The sequence below is a fragment of the Pseudorca crassidens genome, chromosome 16, assembly GCF_039906515.1.
Source record: "Pseudorca crassidens isolate mPseCra1 chromosome 16, mPseCra1.hap1, whole genome shotgun sequence".
NCBI lineage: Eukaryota > Metazoa > Chordata > Mammalia > Artiodactyla > Delphinidae > Pseudorca > Pseudorca crassidens.
In genome coordinates this window covers 63592879-63608482 of record NC_090311.1, presented here as the reverse complement: position 1 = coordinate 63608482, position 15604 = coordinate 63592879, and the positions used below count along the sequence as shown (strand labels likewise).

The 15604-nt window shown below is 39.4% G+C and overlaps 2 protein-coding genes across 5 annotated transcripts in view; one reads left to right on the top strand and one right to left on the bottom strand.

The window, feature by feature from the left end:
• PBLD (phenazine biosynthesis like protein domain containing) overlaps positions 1-6156 on the bottom strand; it is a 20839-nt gene extending 14683 nt beyond the window's left edge. The window contains exons 1-4 of the mRNA XM_067708898.1: positions 6153-6156; positions 5785-6063; positions 4911-5459; positions 4740-4801 (exon numbers count right to left, since the gene is read on the bottom strand). Of these exons, the coding sequence (XP_067564999.1) occupies positions 4740-4801; positions 4911-5459; positions 5785-6063; positions 6153-6156 (894 nt within the window). The remainder of the gene's footprint in view (positions 1-4739; positions 4802-4910; positions 5460-5784; positions 6064-6152) is intronic.
• On the top strand, positions 4763-15604 carry HNRNPH3 (heterogeneous nuclear ribonucleoprotein H3). 4 transcript variants are annotated; one of them, XM_067710795.1, is made up of 10 exons: positions 4763-5037; positions 10317-10451; positions 10980-11118; positions 11628-11812; positions 12270-12356; positions 12644-12759; positions 13791-13926; positions 14663-14758; positions 14833-14925; positions 15304-15604. In XM_067710795.1, the coding sequence occupies exons 2-10, from the start codon at positions 10340-10342 to the stop codon at positions 15378-15380; spliced, it is 1041 nt and encodes a 346-aa protein (XP_067566896.1). In that variant the 5' UTR covers positions 4763-5037; positions 10317-10339; the 3' UTR covers positions 15381-15604. The 4 variants fall into 4 exon arrangements, with proteins under 4 accessions (XP_067566896.1, XP_067566898.1, XP_067566897.1 ...); XM_067710797.1 differs by lacking the exon at positions 4763-5037 and adding an exon at positions 5133-5267; XM_067710796.1 differs by lacking the exon at positions 4763-5037 and adding an exon at positions 5147-5286 and having other exon boundaries at positions 11628-11767.

Sequence of the window (15604 nt, the reverse complement as noted above, 5' to 3'; positions counted from 1 at the left end):
GTAGTTGTGGCTCACGGGCTTAGTTGTTCTGTAGCATGTGGGATCTTCCCAGACCAGGGCTCAAACCCATATCCCCTGCATTGGCAGGCAGATTCTTAACCACTGCGCCACCAGGGAAGCCCCCTGTTGACACTTTTGATTGCAGCTTTATAAGAGACCCTGAGCCAGAGGCACCCATCTAAGCTGCCTTCAGGTTTCAGACCCACAGAAACAATGAAATAATAAAAGTCTGTTGTTTTAAGCTGCTAAGTTTTAGAGTAATTTGTTAACAGCAATACTAAGTAATACAGTATGATTTCTTTTTTTCCCCAGTTTTACTGAGATACAATTGTTACACATTACTGTGTAAGTTTAAGGTATATAGCATAATAGTTTGACTTACATATATTCTGAGATGATTACTGAAGTTTAGTTAGCATCCATCACCTCTTATAAACACAATAAAAAGAGAAAGCAAAATAAGAAAAATGTTTCCTTGTAATGAGAACTTTTAGGATTTACTCTCTTAACAACTTTCATACATCATATAGTAGTGTTAATTATAGTCATCATGCTGTATATTACAACCCTAGTACTTACTTGTAAAGTATAATTTTTTTATATATAATATTCAGAAGCAGCCACTGCAAAACATAGGGACAAGATGCAGTCAATCTGTTTGAATTATATTTCTCATTATTCCTCATTGTAAGTTAATCTGTTCTCATTCCAGTTTTTACAAGAGATTCTAGACCAAATTTACCTAGCCTGAGCCTATCTCCCTAAACTATCAGAATGTAAAAGCAAAATATACGTTGGTGATCGCCAGCTATATATCCTAGCACATATTAATTTCCTACTAGACACATCCACTTGGATTGTATATGGCACCTCAAAATCAGTATACTCAAGTCCTATATTCCCTATGTCAGTTACTACCCACCATCAAACCCTAAACCAAAAATAACTCATCCTTGACTTTTTACTATCCATCCACAGCTTCTCTAATCAATCACTAAATCCTGCTGATAATGGCTCCTAAATATCTCAAAGACATCCTCTTATATCTATCCCAGTACCATTGTTCTAATTTAAGAGCTCATCATCTCTGCTGGGCCTTCTTTGCTAGACTGTGGTGAAAATTAGTTACTTAAATAAGTGCCTCCACCCCCAATATAACCATAGTTATTTATACACTAAGAGGCATAGGTACATATATGAAGAAACATATTTTTATCTACCACTCAGAAGCTTAAAATCATGTGTGGGGGAAGAGGGGAATGGTGTGTTACTCTTAACGGTACAGTGTTTTCTAAGTTATCAATGTGCTTATAAAATATGAAAAGCAGTACAATAGTTTGACTTAAATTCCTTAAGTAGCTATCTTTTGTAGCTGCTTTCCCTGTTCTTCACAGCAATCCACTGGGACAGAAATAATGTTCAACACTTTTAATTATTTTCAAAAATTAGAGAAAGTGTGCTGGGTGCTTTTTTCCTTTTAAGTTGCAATTTGTTTACTTAGTAATTATTCCAATTGGATGAGACCTTTTGGCTTCCCTAATCCCAGAATGAACACTAGGGTGACTTGAAGATACAAACAAGTATCAAGAATGTAAACTGTAATTAAGTCTTGTCTTGAGAAATAATTTTGAATTATGATGGAGAAGACTACTGCTTTCTAAAGAGAGTAGATATATATGATATAAATCAAAGAACAAGCATTTCACAAAACCTTAGTAAGACAGATTTAGTGTTCAAAAGGCATTAACCACCTTAATTAGACACACTCCTAGAAACTTATTTGTGGGTTTGTTACGTTTTTAGCTTATTTGATTTTCCTGTAGATAAAAATATTGTAATCCAGTTTTTACATTATTTCAGAATGCCAGTGGGGGTATGTGAACAACTATCTTAGCCAATTTTTAGTTAATATGCCTTCCCTCCCCCAAAAGAGTACAGTCTCTTTCAATTTCTCTTTCTTTCTTTTTCAGGCTCTGCATGGAATTTTCCTGTTTCCTTCATCCTGGTGGTATAATCAGGATCACGTGTTAGCTGTCTTGTTTTCCTCTGGGCCGTGTGGGTACTTCTATTTCCTTCTCCTTTTTCATCTCTTCTCTCATTTTGGCCTCTAACAAGACCCTCTGCAGGGTCCCTCTGATCTCTGTACTAATAGGAAAGCACTGAAATGACGAAAAGGAAGACAAAGAGAGAGAAAAAAAAAGCAGCTGGGAGTCCTTAGTTCTAACCATCTCTATGGAAACAATTCCACAGAGACCAATCTGGAAACAATTCAGTACGGACCACTGGAGCAATGGTGAGCCAATCTCACCAAGCCTTACAGGACTCAACTTGCAAATGAGAACAGTTGATAGACTTTTTTTTTTTTGAGAAAAGTAATAAAATAGGAAGCCAAATAAAAATTAAGTTTACCCCTATATAACATACTTTTTTTTAAACTCAAAACTTCCTACTTGCTGTAATAATAAAAAAGTCAAAGGCATGCATGTGCTAATTTCAAGTCCTTCCCAAGCATTCACACTGGCAAACAGCAGAATGCCCAATACAACGAAATGTGGCCAAAAAAACAAAGAAAGCATTGCAGTTTGGTGCTGAAAAGTCTTAAGAATGATTTTAGGATTATGGCCCGTAACAATAAAAATATGTGGAGAGAATGGCAAACTCATTCAGGCAGTAAACAGATTGTTTGAATTCACGCAAGGGGTAAAAGGGATTACAGAATTCCATCTACCAAATCAGATTGAAAGACAGAAAGAATAAAGTAGTGATGTAATTTGAATCCAGGGAAGAACTCCACCTGAAGCGGGAGCTTGGAGTCTTACTAATAAAGCAATCATTAGAGAGAGAAAAGAAAGCTCCCCCGACACCCTCACAGTGTCAGACATCAAGATACCAAGTTTCAGTCCTGTTCAAAAGTCTCCAGCCAATAAACCGTTAACTGCAGGTCTCCAGAGATGCTAACTGCAGTGTTAGTTAGAAATAACTTCAATTTGGGGACTTCCCTGGCAGTCCAGTGGTTAAGACTTCGCCTTCCAATACAGGGGGTGCGGGTTCGATCCCTGGTCAGGGAGCTAAGATCCCACATGACCTGGGGCCAAAAAACCAAAACATAAAACAGAAGCAATATTGTAACAAATTCAATACTTTAAAAATGGTCCACATCGGGCTTCCCTGGTGGCGCAGTGGTTGAGAGTCCGCCTGACGATGCAGGGAACACGGGTTCGTGCCCCGGCCCAGGAAGATCCCACATGCCGCGGAACGGCTAGGCCCGTGAGCCATGGCCGCTGAGCCTGTGCGTCCGGAGCCTGTGCTCTGCAACGGGAGAGGCCACAAGAGTGGCCACGTAACGGGGGAAGAAAAAAAAAAAAGGTCCACTTCTTAAAAAAAAGAAGTAACTTCAATTTGCCTAAAATGATGTTTGTTCCCTCAAAGGTTATTTACATCTCCAGGTAGGTACATAGTGCTTTAAGACCCTAAGCCCCTGGAGTAAAAACCACTTGGGTTTAATTCCTAGCTTCTGCCACTAGGTGTATGACCTTGGGCAACTTTTTACATTTCTCTAGAACTCAGGCATACCATCTGTAAAATGGGGATAAAAATAATTATTTTTCAGGGTTATAAAGAGTCAGTGAATTGAGCACAGCATCTAGCTCAAGCAAGCTCTCAATAATTGTGAGCTATCCTTATTACATTATCCAGTTTCGTTTTTCTATCTCTTGTAAATGATGACATTGCCCCTTCTCCCTTTCTCTAAGGGTTATTTTGAGGGAGTGGTCTCAAGAAAGACAGTAGGGCATTATGACCCAGACAATTCTTACTGTCGCACACTTGTCTTACGCAGGTTTGAGAATGAATTAAAGCCACGAAATGGAAGTTTCCATTATATGACGGTAACTGGCCTCCTGTCTCCACCCTACACACTGCAAACCTCATGAAGGAAAAATTATTCAAGCTTCTCCACTGCTAATACCCCTTGCGCCCCCTCATCCCACTCTCGACGGGCTTCCTAGTGCCTGTAGTACAAAGTACAAAGTCTTTGGATACTGAAGGTGTACAACTTAGGTTCGTCCACATTTGCAACCTTCGGGAACATTCCTGTACTCGAACTCATTTCCTTCTCTCCCTCGCATTTGACATACGTTCCTTCGCTTGCACTTTAACTTGCATTGATCTCGGTACCAGGACTGCCCTCTACTCTTACAGAAATTAGGCTTTCTTGTTTTTTGGGTTTTGTTTTTGTTTTTCCCTAAAAGCTGTCACTAGGAACCTCGGTGGTATGCGAGTCTGCACAACCAAAAATTATTTTTTAGGCGTCACTTGTTCGTGCAATTTTCAAGAATGCAAAGCACTATTCAGAAAACCCGAAATCGGGTGCCTCAAGCGGCTGATGGGTCACTGAGATTACAAAATGGGAGACATTACAGGTGAGAGAGAATGCGAAAGCGAGAAGAGGAAGCGAGGAGTGATCTGCAGGGAAACGTCAATCATGAACATCCTCCCCCTCGCCCCCAACGATGGGGCGGCTGGGCCGGCAGTGTCAAAGCTGGGGGAAGGAGCCCCAGCCCAAGAACCTAAATCAGGGCCTGGCGGACACTCTTGTATCTTCCCAGCTGAGAAGCCCTACTATTGTTACCGCATAATGCAAACATGGTGGACAAGAAATGCCCTCCCCGCGTTTGGCAGCCGAACCACGTGGCTCCCTTTCCACGCAGGTGACGCTGAGGTAGGGGCGGGGCCTTTACCGAACTTGTTCTTGGTGCGGCAGAGCAGCAGAGAACTTTTCCACACCCCGACGCCACGGTTCCTGCAACACAGGACCACTATTGCCTCTTCACATCCTCCCCGAGAGAGCAGAAAGGTGACCTCTGAGGATCTGATAGTTTTATGGGAAGCAAAAAGGTGGAGTTCGCAACCTCTTTCTTTAACTGGACTACCTCCGGGCTCCTCTCCACCTCTCCCCACAACAACCGGGCTTCTCACCAACGCGCAAGCGCACTTCCTGCCGTCCGCTCCAAGGCTGGGCTGACTCTCTTGTCTCGCGTGAGTGGGGCCTGCCGGTCTTCCTCGCTCTCGCTCCACCCCCTCCTCCTCGCTCGCTCTCTCCCATCCCCCCAAGCCAGTCGCTCTGCTGCGCAGCTCCCTTAGCGGTTGCCGCCGCCGGAGACGGTTGGAAGAACCGTTGTGGGAGCGCTGCACGAGGCGGGCGACTTCTCCCTGCTCACGACCGGACCCCCTGAGCACCGGAGTCGGTGCTACTGTCGCCCGACAGGGTATCTGAAGTAAAAGGGGGTAGGTTGGGCTGGTGGTTTCGAGAGCGGAGTCGGGAGAAGGACGAAAGAGCGACTGGGAGGGGGTGGGGCTGCGGGGGGGAAGTGTGGAGGTCGCCGCTCGGAGGCGGCCAGGCTGCGCCTCCCAGGCGATCTCCCACTTCAAGGAGGGCGGCCTGCCGGGGGGAGGATTTACTCAGGTGGAATTCAGTGAACGAAACCGAGCCCCGAAGTGGGGGTCATCCAGCACTTCTCCTTTCCCTGCTGGTTTGGCCTCCGCCATTTTGGGTACGGCGGCGCGGCCAGCTCAGCTTCCCGCCCTTCTCATCTCTTTCTGTTTTTTGCCCATCAGCTTCCGAAAACTGATTTATAAGTCCGTGGGGTGGTTAAAGGTCCGTGGAAGGGATGAGGGTGGGGAAGGAAGCGAGCAGGGAAAGGCTGGGCACTTGGGTGGCGGGAGGATCTGGGCCGTCGGGCGCGCTCCCGATGGAAATGGCGCCAGATGGGCCTGGCCTCCCACCGCGGCCTCCCTTCCTCCGCAGTCTCGGCTGGGCTACCTGGGCCGGCGGGACTGCGAGTGACTTCTGACGCAGATTCCCAAGATGAGAGAGGCTGGAGCTGGGGGAGGAAAGCCAATGGCGACGAAGGCGCTCAACTCCCAAATCCAGGACAAAGGAGCCAGACGGCCTCCTTTGTAATTCCGCCGCCCGGTGGCGAAGGTTTTTAAGCCAGGCTTGGCTGCCGGGCGGGGAGGGGGGGAAGGGGCGTACTCTCCCTAGCTCTTTGGTCTCTAGGGCAGCTAGATAAACGAAAAGTCTCCGGGGCGGAATAAAGGACGCTTAGCCGGCCCTTATAGTCCAGATTTGGAACTTCGAAAAGAGTACGTACTCATTTTCCAAAGGGTTCTTTTTTTCCACGCTTCTCTTAAACGTATCGAAAGACTTTGTGGGTAATTGTTTTGTAAGCAGAAAAGCGGGTGACTTACCAGATAGGAATGTGAAATGGACTTATTTCAAATAGGTCGTCTGGATCCAGTGAACTGTGGAACTAGGCTTTTGGAACCTGTGGGCGGGGGTGGGATGGTTTAGCAGTGGTTTTGTGTAGTTTGGTAAATATTGATTGGGTTAGAATTTAAGTAGGAGTTTTATTTTGGGGAAACGGTTGTTAAAACACAACCAGTGATGGCAAAACTGTGTATAGGAATTGAATGATTAAATCTCCAAGGGTTGGATTTTCTGCAGAGATTGTTTGGGGATTAAGGCTGTAGAAGTAAGATACTTCAAAATACAGTTAGGGTTTATTTTCTTTTGGTAGCTAAGCATGTTTTCTATTTGGTGTAGGGCTGTAGTAACGTTTTGACCAAGAAAATAAGCCTGCTCAACAGAAAGGCAAACTGCAAGTTCAGTCATGTGATGCTGTGATGATTTTCGGTCCTTAGAACAGTCGGAGAACTGGTTCTGTAATTTTCACTGAAGACCATACAAAAGGGACAGGCAGGCTATTTTTCCAGCTTTAAAAACAAAAAACTCTTCCTGTTGTTGAAGATGTTTTATGATTCTTGTGGACTTTGAAAAGAAAGCCCAGAGTTTTCTATACTAGTTTCCTAGTATGTGATGTAACAGTTTCCCTGCTTGGATTACTCTAGAAACCTTTTTTTCTGCCCTCTTTTTCATCTGCATCATAATCTGGAAATCCATCTAATTGCCTTTATATTTTTAATAACTGTTCTGGTGTTCTTGGCTGAACTGCAGTGGCTGGTAACATTGTTCTAGAGAAGAACTTGATCATTTTAGAGACCTCACCACCTTTAGGTACTAGAGGTGTCTCTAATTTTGTTTTTATTTAAAAGTAATGATGGGACTTCCCTGGCGGTCCAGTGGTTAAGACGCCGCGCTCCTAATGCAGGGGGCACGGGTTCCATCCCTGGTCGGGGAACTAAGATCCTACATGCCTCATGGTGTGGCCAAAAAAAATTAAAAGTTCAATTAAGGAGCAAGCATAGTGAAAGGGAAATGATGTAAAATTACCATGTTAAGCATTTCATCACCACTTATTGACCAAATATTGAAGTTCCTTCTCATTTTTTTTAGCAGCAGTGGACTACCATTTAGAAAGTTATTAATGCATCAAACTCTTACTGTGTGTGTTATACTTAGGAAAATAGTATATGCCTCTATGTTATAAAGGAATTTTATCTCTTGGTCTCTGTTAGATGCTTTTTCTTAACAGCTTTGGGATACAGGTCACATACCATAGACTTCACCCATTTAAAATCACACAACATGTGGTCTTTTGTGACTGGCTTTTTTCACTTAGCATAATGTTTAGGAAATTATATTTAAAATCTCATATAGAACTGACTGAAGTTATTTTAGTATTTCAACTGCTGGTATTTTAATTGGTGCTAACACTAGGAATTCTTTAAAAAGCATTGTGATTAGCCATGACACTGTTGCGAAGAAAGGTTGAGGTGGATTATCCTGAATAATTAGGAAATGCCATTTAGGTAGTTGCCGAGACAGCTTTATTAAGGTATTAGAGCAGATTGTCTTTTTTTATGTGTTTAGAGTTCGTCTTGGTTTTGTTTTGTAAATAGAATTCTAGGTTCAAATTTTGAGTTTTGAAGAGATAGTAGAGTATGGCTTTCTTTATTGTGTACTCTTCATAAACATGGGATGGAGAGTCACCCTATAAAATAGTTTGTCTTCCGAATCTGCTTAATTTATCCTGATTTAGAATTGTGTTAACAGCTTGGTATTTTTTTATAGGCTATGTTTGTTGTTTTTATATAGGTCTCATTGATATAGGCTGATCCAAAAATCAGAACTAGTTTGCCTAGTATTTCTTGGAAAGTGCTAATAAGATTTATAGTAAAGATACGTCAGTTTTTGTTTTTGTTTTTGGTATTTGTTCCTGAAACAGTACCTTTACATTGAAAAAAAGGAATGTTCTAAATGAAATAAAACCACCATATCTACGGTCTTTTCACAACAGATTAGATTGGTTTTGCAAAGTTCTTAAGTTTTTCATGAGGAAGTTAATATTTGAGGTTAGAGCCTCCCTATTTTTTCCTATTCTGTTCTTAAATTCCCCTTTGTAGAAAACAGTTTTTAGGTTGCTGACAGTTTTTGTTAAGAAAATGATAAAGATCTCCAAAATGTCTCAATTTTTTCCTCAAAGCCTACTTTCAGGGTGACTCGAGCTAGTTTTTTAATTGTCTAGCTAATCACATATCCTAGTAAACATTTCCAGAGACCCCTTTTTTTCCTCTTTCTCTCTGCTTTAGACAGTTCCGAAGGACACTTGAAAACTTAAGCCTTTGTTGACTTTGAAAAAGACTTGTAACAGTCCTTATTTCCTTTCAAGATTCAGGATGGTTTCCTATCCTTTAAGGTTCAGTTATTTTGTTTGTGGGTTATTTCATTAGTTTTACAGGGCCCCTTAAAATCCAATAACAATGGCCACCACTGAATGATTACCATGTTACAGACAAAGCACGAATTCCTTAACAGTCCAGTGAGGTGTAAGTACCACTGCTGCACTTTACAGTTAAATGCAGAGGTTAAGTAGTTTGCTTAAGTTAAGTAGCCAGTGAGTGGCAGACTAGGGATTCAAACCCAGGGTTTCCTTTCTCTTAAAAGTTCTTCCCAGTTATTTTTGTGCATAATAATTAGTTGTAATGTCAGATAAAAATTTGCATTCCTATTCTGAACATCTGTGTCTAGAGTGGCACTTAGCGTTCAAAAAAAACAGCGAAACAAGTACCAAATGTGATTCATGTGATTCATATGCCAGAGGTATTTGCTTAATAACCACATTTGGATAATTTCTACATTAGCTTGTTTTAAATGTGTGGATTCTAGGGAAAAAATTTTACTCTTTTGAGATGCTACCCCTAACAGTTGCACTGATAATTAGATTGTGTGAAATTAAATATTAGTGAATACTGTTTATATGAAATATAATCCTCAAGCTTAAAGGAGTCAAGTGAACAAATTGTTTTGTTTACAGGGGAGGAGGTGGTGAGGGAAAGGTTTGAAATATTCAGGTGAGTAGGATTCCTACAGCTGCATAGTGAAATTTATAAGATGTGGTAAGTTTCTGCAGCTGAAGGACTTCTGCATTAACCTCTTTAAAATGTTGGGGAATTTTAAAAGAAAGGATGATTGTCTCTTGGGAAGGGAATTTGGTGGATGGGTTCTTTTTTTTGGGGGGAAGGAGGGTGTCTGGTACCGTTTTTAATACTTTTTGAATGTGATTGCATTACTTTTTAAAAAGTTCTGTCTAAAGTAGTGAGTAAACTGGTTTTTAATATTACTGTCTTCAATAATTTCTAAACAGGTGGCTTCAAAAAACTGAAAGCCATTCACTTTTGAGTGCCCTTTTATCTCAGTTTTAAAAGTCAGCCTAATTAACTAATTGTAAAACTTGCTTTTGGGGAGTGTTTAAATCAGGTTTAAACACAGATAGGAATTTTTCCCCCTTCGAAAACAATTTGGTGTGTTCAGAATTATAGTGCATCTATTAAGTTGAGACTTTTAATACCATTTTTCCAACATCAAAGGAGAATACTCATTGTACTTGTGACTTAGGCTCTTACTGTGAATGAATGATGGTATTATGTACAACTTTTGGGTAATTAAGTTTTAAAGAATTTGCATAACTATTCAAGTGAATAATAAAACCTGGAAAATTTGAGATGTGAGGAAGAGGCTAGAGTTGACATTAAGATGACAGGGTGAAGAAATAGAGTTTGAAGACTGATGGTGGAATTATGTAAGTTTTCTTAAAATTGGTTAATATATAATATTTGATACTTAGAAATTCAGTACTTTGGTGGGGGGGGGGGTTCAGGTTTCACTGCCTTTTCGCAGTCTTTTTGTCTACCCCCAAATAGAAGGTGTTGTACCGTTGTATCGTGATGCTGTCACTGAAGTCACTGAACCATAGTTAACATTTCCTGTTGTGCACCCACTGAGAGGTGTTTCTTCAGTACCTCTGGCAAGAGTGTATTTTGATTGACTGCTTTATGTGCTTGTTTATTTTTTATAGCATTTAAATCAAACGGTATTGAGATGGATTGGGTTATGAAACATAATGGTCCAAATGACGCTAGTGATGGGACAGTACGACTTCGTGGACTGCCATTTGGTTGCAGCAAAGAGGAAATAGTTCAGTTCTTTCAAGGTACCTCTAGTATTAGTCAAAGTTTAGTAGTATTTTAATTTTATATTTCTATTACTCAGTTTTTAATTTGTAAAACCCATTTGTTTGGGGGACTTTTTGATTTGAGTATATCTGGGTTAATGTATTAAGTTACGAAATGTGCTCCAGTTAATATTCAATACAGAATGTGTAAAAATATATAAAACCTAACTAATACGCAATAAACTTAATTGAGAGTAATTATGTGTGATGAAATGAATCATGAATTAGCATATGGAGCATAGTTAAGTTTGATTTTTTTTTTCCATGTAATATTAGGTGGGCTTTTAGAGTGTGTGTGTAATTTTAAAAGACATTGGTCGCAGAGAAATTTTTATGTAATCCAATAATATTTGAAAAAAATCTTCCTTTTATATTATGGGGTGATGGGAAAACTAAGCTTTTTTGTTTTGTTTTGTTTAGACTTGTTTTAAATATTTGATTCAGATGGGAATGTTTCAGCCTTTAACACTGTTCCCCTTGATGGGGTTATTTGTCCTTGGGTTAAAGGGTTGGAAATCGTGCCAAATGGGATAACATTGACGATGGACTACCAGGGGAGAAGCACAGGGGAGGCCTTCGTGCAGTTTGCTTCAAAGGAGATAGCAGAAAATGCTCTGGGGAAACACAAGGAAAGAATAGGGCACAGGTGGGGATGGAGAGTTTGGGATGGTGTTAAATTTTTATTTTTGGGGGTTGTGGGTCACTATTGCTTAAATGGGGGGGTAACAGTAACATTTTTCTGGGGTAGTTTAAAAGAATTGATAATTATCTAAATTTAACTTGGAAACTACAGATTTGGGTGGGGAATTAATGCTATAATAGTTTGCTTAAATTAAAATTAGATTGTTTCCATTTTTTGTAGGATGTTGATAAATGCTTTTGTATAATCAACTGTTTTCTCTAAACACCTATTACATACTAAAGGAAACAAGCTTAAAATTATATTTTGTGAATTGTTTTCAAATGATTTGTATGTAAAACTTAAATATTAATTATTTAAGTTTGTAGGTGTAAAAAATGTTAACTTTTGGTGTATTTAGGCAATTTAAATTGGGTTATATCTAGATGTAGAAAAACTTACTGCATTTTGCCCAATATTTTATTTACTCTAGTACGTTTATGCTGAAACCTGTACCTTAAACCATTTTCAAATAGGTATATTGAGATCTTCAGAAGTAGCAGGAGTGAAATCAAAGGATTTTATGATCCACCAAGAAGATTGCTGGGCCAGCGACCGGGACCATATGATAGACCAATAGGAGGAAGAGGGGGTTATTATGGAGCTGGGCGTGGAAGTATGTATGACAGAATGCGACGAGGAGGTGATGGATATGATGGTGGTATGTGTATCTAATGAACAAAGGTTCTGTTGTCATTTTCTTAATGTTCCTGACACTTTGTCAAGAAATACAGAAATGGCAGTAATTCAGTACCTACTAGGTTTTAAAACCTGTTCATGAAAAGATGGATTCCCATGGCCAGCTATGGGACTTGATTGATGCACATATTGGCACCTGGTTTACTTAACACAAAAATTTTTTAAAGATTGTTACGTTTTGACATTTTCTGTTTGGCATCAGGGTGAAAATTAATTTTGATGTCTAAATGGATCCTTTTCATATTTTTAATTTCCACTAAGTGTTAACTGATTTTTTCATATGCACTAAGTTGGAAGTTGCAAACTTTGTGGGAGGGCAGAGTTGCCAGACTGCTTGCCACAAAACATGCTTTTGTAAACTGGATTATAGAATTTGTCTCTTCAAAGCTTATTCGTGTATTTCTCCTTAAATTACATAGGTTATGGAGGTTTTGATGACTATGGTGGCTATAATAATTATGGCTATGGAAATGATGGCTTCGATGACAGAATGAGAGATGGAAGAGGTAAAATATATATTAAAGACATAGTCATTTTTAGGTGAATTTCAGTATTTGCTTTACATGCACTTAGTGGTAATATAGGTGACTTGTATACAAAAGTCAACTCAGGCATATTTCAGTGCATTCCTGCATAGGGCTTTAATACAGATGTATACTTACAGGAAAATTCTCCATTTGATATTTAGAACAACTATAAGTATTAAGATTTCTTGGGATTGTCAAAAACAGGGGTGTAGATAGGAAAAGGTGTGTATAGGGAAGAAATAATCTTTGGAAATCTTATTCTCTAGGTATGGGAGGACATGGCTATGGTGGAGCTGGTGATGCAAGCTCAGGTTTTCATGGTGGTCATTTTGTACATATGAGGGGATTACCTTTCCGTGCAACTGAAAATGACATTGCTAATGTGAGTAATTTTAGTAATTTATTAGTGACTTTATGCATAATCATAGTCTCTAAATTTTAAAACTCTTTAATGTACTCATCTTTGTCTTTTTAGTTTTAATGTCAAAAAGCCCTTTAATAGGAAAATACATATGTCCTTACCTTCACTAGTTGATGAATGTGTGTCCGTTGTGTGCCAGCCTACATAAGATTCAAGCAAGTTAAAAGCTACATTTATATAAAGTCCAGTTAATAATTTCGTGAAAGACTGACGAGCAGAGTGGTGATGACTGGAAGATTTTCCTTGTGTCAGGTTTTGAAAGTGTTGTAAATATGTGATAAGTCAGTAAGTTTTAGTGGTGTGGTTTAGCTTTCTAGGCTTATGTGATAATCAGAAATTGAACTGAAAATAATGGTAGTAGATGCTGCTATTACTGATTTGAAACTGGTTTGTTTCAAATTGGTTAGAGAATCAGCAAATTTCGGCCCATGGGGCCAAGTCAGTCACTGAGTAGTTGTGATAGAGACCCAGTGGCCTACAAAGCTGAGGGTATTTATTTATCAGCTAGCACTTAAAGAAAAATTTTGCTGTTGATCTTACTGAGAACCAATTGGACTAAGTTCCAGGTGCCTTTTGGGGTCACTTAAATCTGGTTAACTTGTGATTAGAACTAAATGATGTATTTTGGGAGCTCTGCATATACAGTGGGTAGGTTTATCAAACTCCATTGTTCTGAGTCATTTAACACCCAATTTCTCTGCATATGTCAGTCTCAGGTGACTTTTTTCAAACAATTTTGAAATACCTTTCTTGGGAGTGGGCTAGGGGAGCTTACTCTTCTCCCTCTCAGTATAGTAAGGAAAATATGGCTTTTTCATTTGTTTAAGGTAAACTGTTCTCTAACTTAGAAATGTTTTTTAAATTTAATATCCCCTGGCTTATTTTAAAAGAGATCTCTTCTTTTCATTTGTTTTAATATACTTAAAACCAAAGTGTGTGGTGATTGGCTTTCAGTAATCTAAATAGAAAAGTAAAATAAGTGTTTTCTTTAGTTCTTCTCACCACTAAATCCAATCCGAGTGCATATTGATATTGGAGCTGATGGCAGAGCAACAGGAGAAGCGGATGTAGAGTTTGTGACACATGAAGATGCAGTAGCTGCCATGTCTAAAGATAAGAATAACATGCGTAAGTGGTATAACTTTCTTATTTGTAATTCCTCAAATGTAAGAGGTTCTGGGATCTGTAGGTAACTCTTAGCAGTCTGGGGCCTGAAACCATGTGGCCTCTAATAAGTTCAGACTTCAGTGGCTTTCTAAGGGGCTTTTTATTGAAGTTTACTCAGACTCTTAATACTTGACAGATTATTAGAGTTTAAGTTACTAAAGAGAAAAAAAATAAGTATGTTTTTTGTACTTGCCCGAGTTTCTGTGCCATTTGCAAATTGTTTCTTAACGTATTCGTTGATAACTTGGGTAAGTTATTCCTGCATGTCATCAAATCTGTTTTTAAGCCATTAAATTTTAAACTCCACTAGTGATTCCCAAATCTGGCCACACATCAGTCACTTGATACTTAATAAGTTGTTCCAGACCCTACCCTCAAGCTACCCTCAATATTCTAATTCAGTATTCTGAATGGGCCTGGAATATATTTTTAAGACGTATACCAGCAGGTTCTAAAATAATGTCAGCCCTTTTATAGATAAGGAAACTGAGGTGTCAAACACTTGTTACTTGTTCAAGCTTGAACAGTTTGAACAAAACTTAGATTTTAGTCCTATCTGGCCTTCACTTTGTCACTCCACTAGGAATTTGCAAGCATACTTTTTCAAGTTAATATCAGCCATTCAACCTTTTCACACTTCTGCTGATAAATTTGATCCATCATTCCTTTCTTCCATATTACTTTTTTTCCCCTAAAGAACATCGATACATTGAACTCTTCTTGAATTCAACTCCTGGAGGCGGCTCTGGAATGGGAGGTTCTGGAATGGGAGCCTATGGCAGAGATGGAATGGGTATGTAAAGTTTTTAAAATAAGCTGACTTAGACACTTAGCAATCAGTCTCAAACTTTTTTTCTTTTTTTAAAGATAATCAGGGAGGCTATGGATCTGTGGGAAGAATGGGAATGGGGAACAATTACAGTGGAGGATATGGTACTCCGGATGGCCTGGGTGGTTATGGTAAGTGTCTGATTACTTTGGTTCAGTTTGTGTTAGTCCCCTTATGTGGTGCAGAGTTAAAGTTCATTTATTGTTCTTTTTTAAAAAAATATTTACTTATTTGGTTGCGCTGGGCCTTATTAGTTGCAGCAGGCGGGCTCCTTAGTTGTGGTTCACTGGCTCCTTAATTGCAGCATGCTTGTGGGATCTAGTTCCCTGACCAGGGATTGAACCTGGGCCCCCTCTATTGGGAGCGTGGAGTCTTACTGTGCCACCAGTGAAGTCCCTTTTTTTTGTTGTTTTCTTTTTTAATTGGAGTATTTACAATGTTGTATATATTTTTAATATCTTATGCATTTATATCTTCTAAACGGTTCTTAATGTCTTTTTTTCCCTAAGGCCGTGGTGGTGGAGGCAGTGGCGGTTACTATGGGCAAGGTGGCATGAGTGGAGGTGGATGGCGTGGGATGTACTGAAGCATAACCACCGATATAAAAGTCCTGACAACAGCATCTGGTCTACTAGACTTTCTTACAGATTTAATTTCTTTTGTATTTTAAGAACTTTATAATGACTGAAGGAATGTGTTTTCAAACTATTATTTGGTAAAGCAACAGATTGTGATGGGAAAATCTGTTTTCTGTAGGTTTTATTTGTTGCATACTTTGACTTAAAAAAATAAATTTTTATATTCAAACCA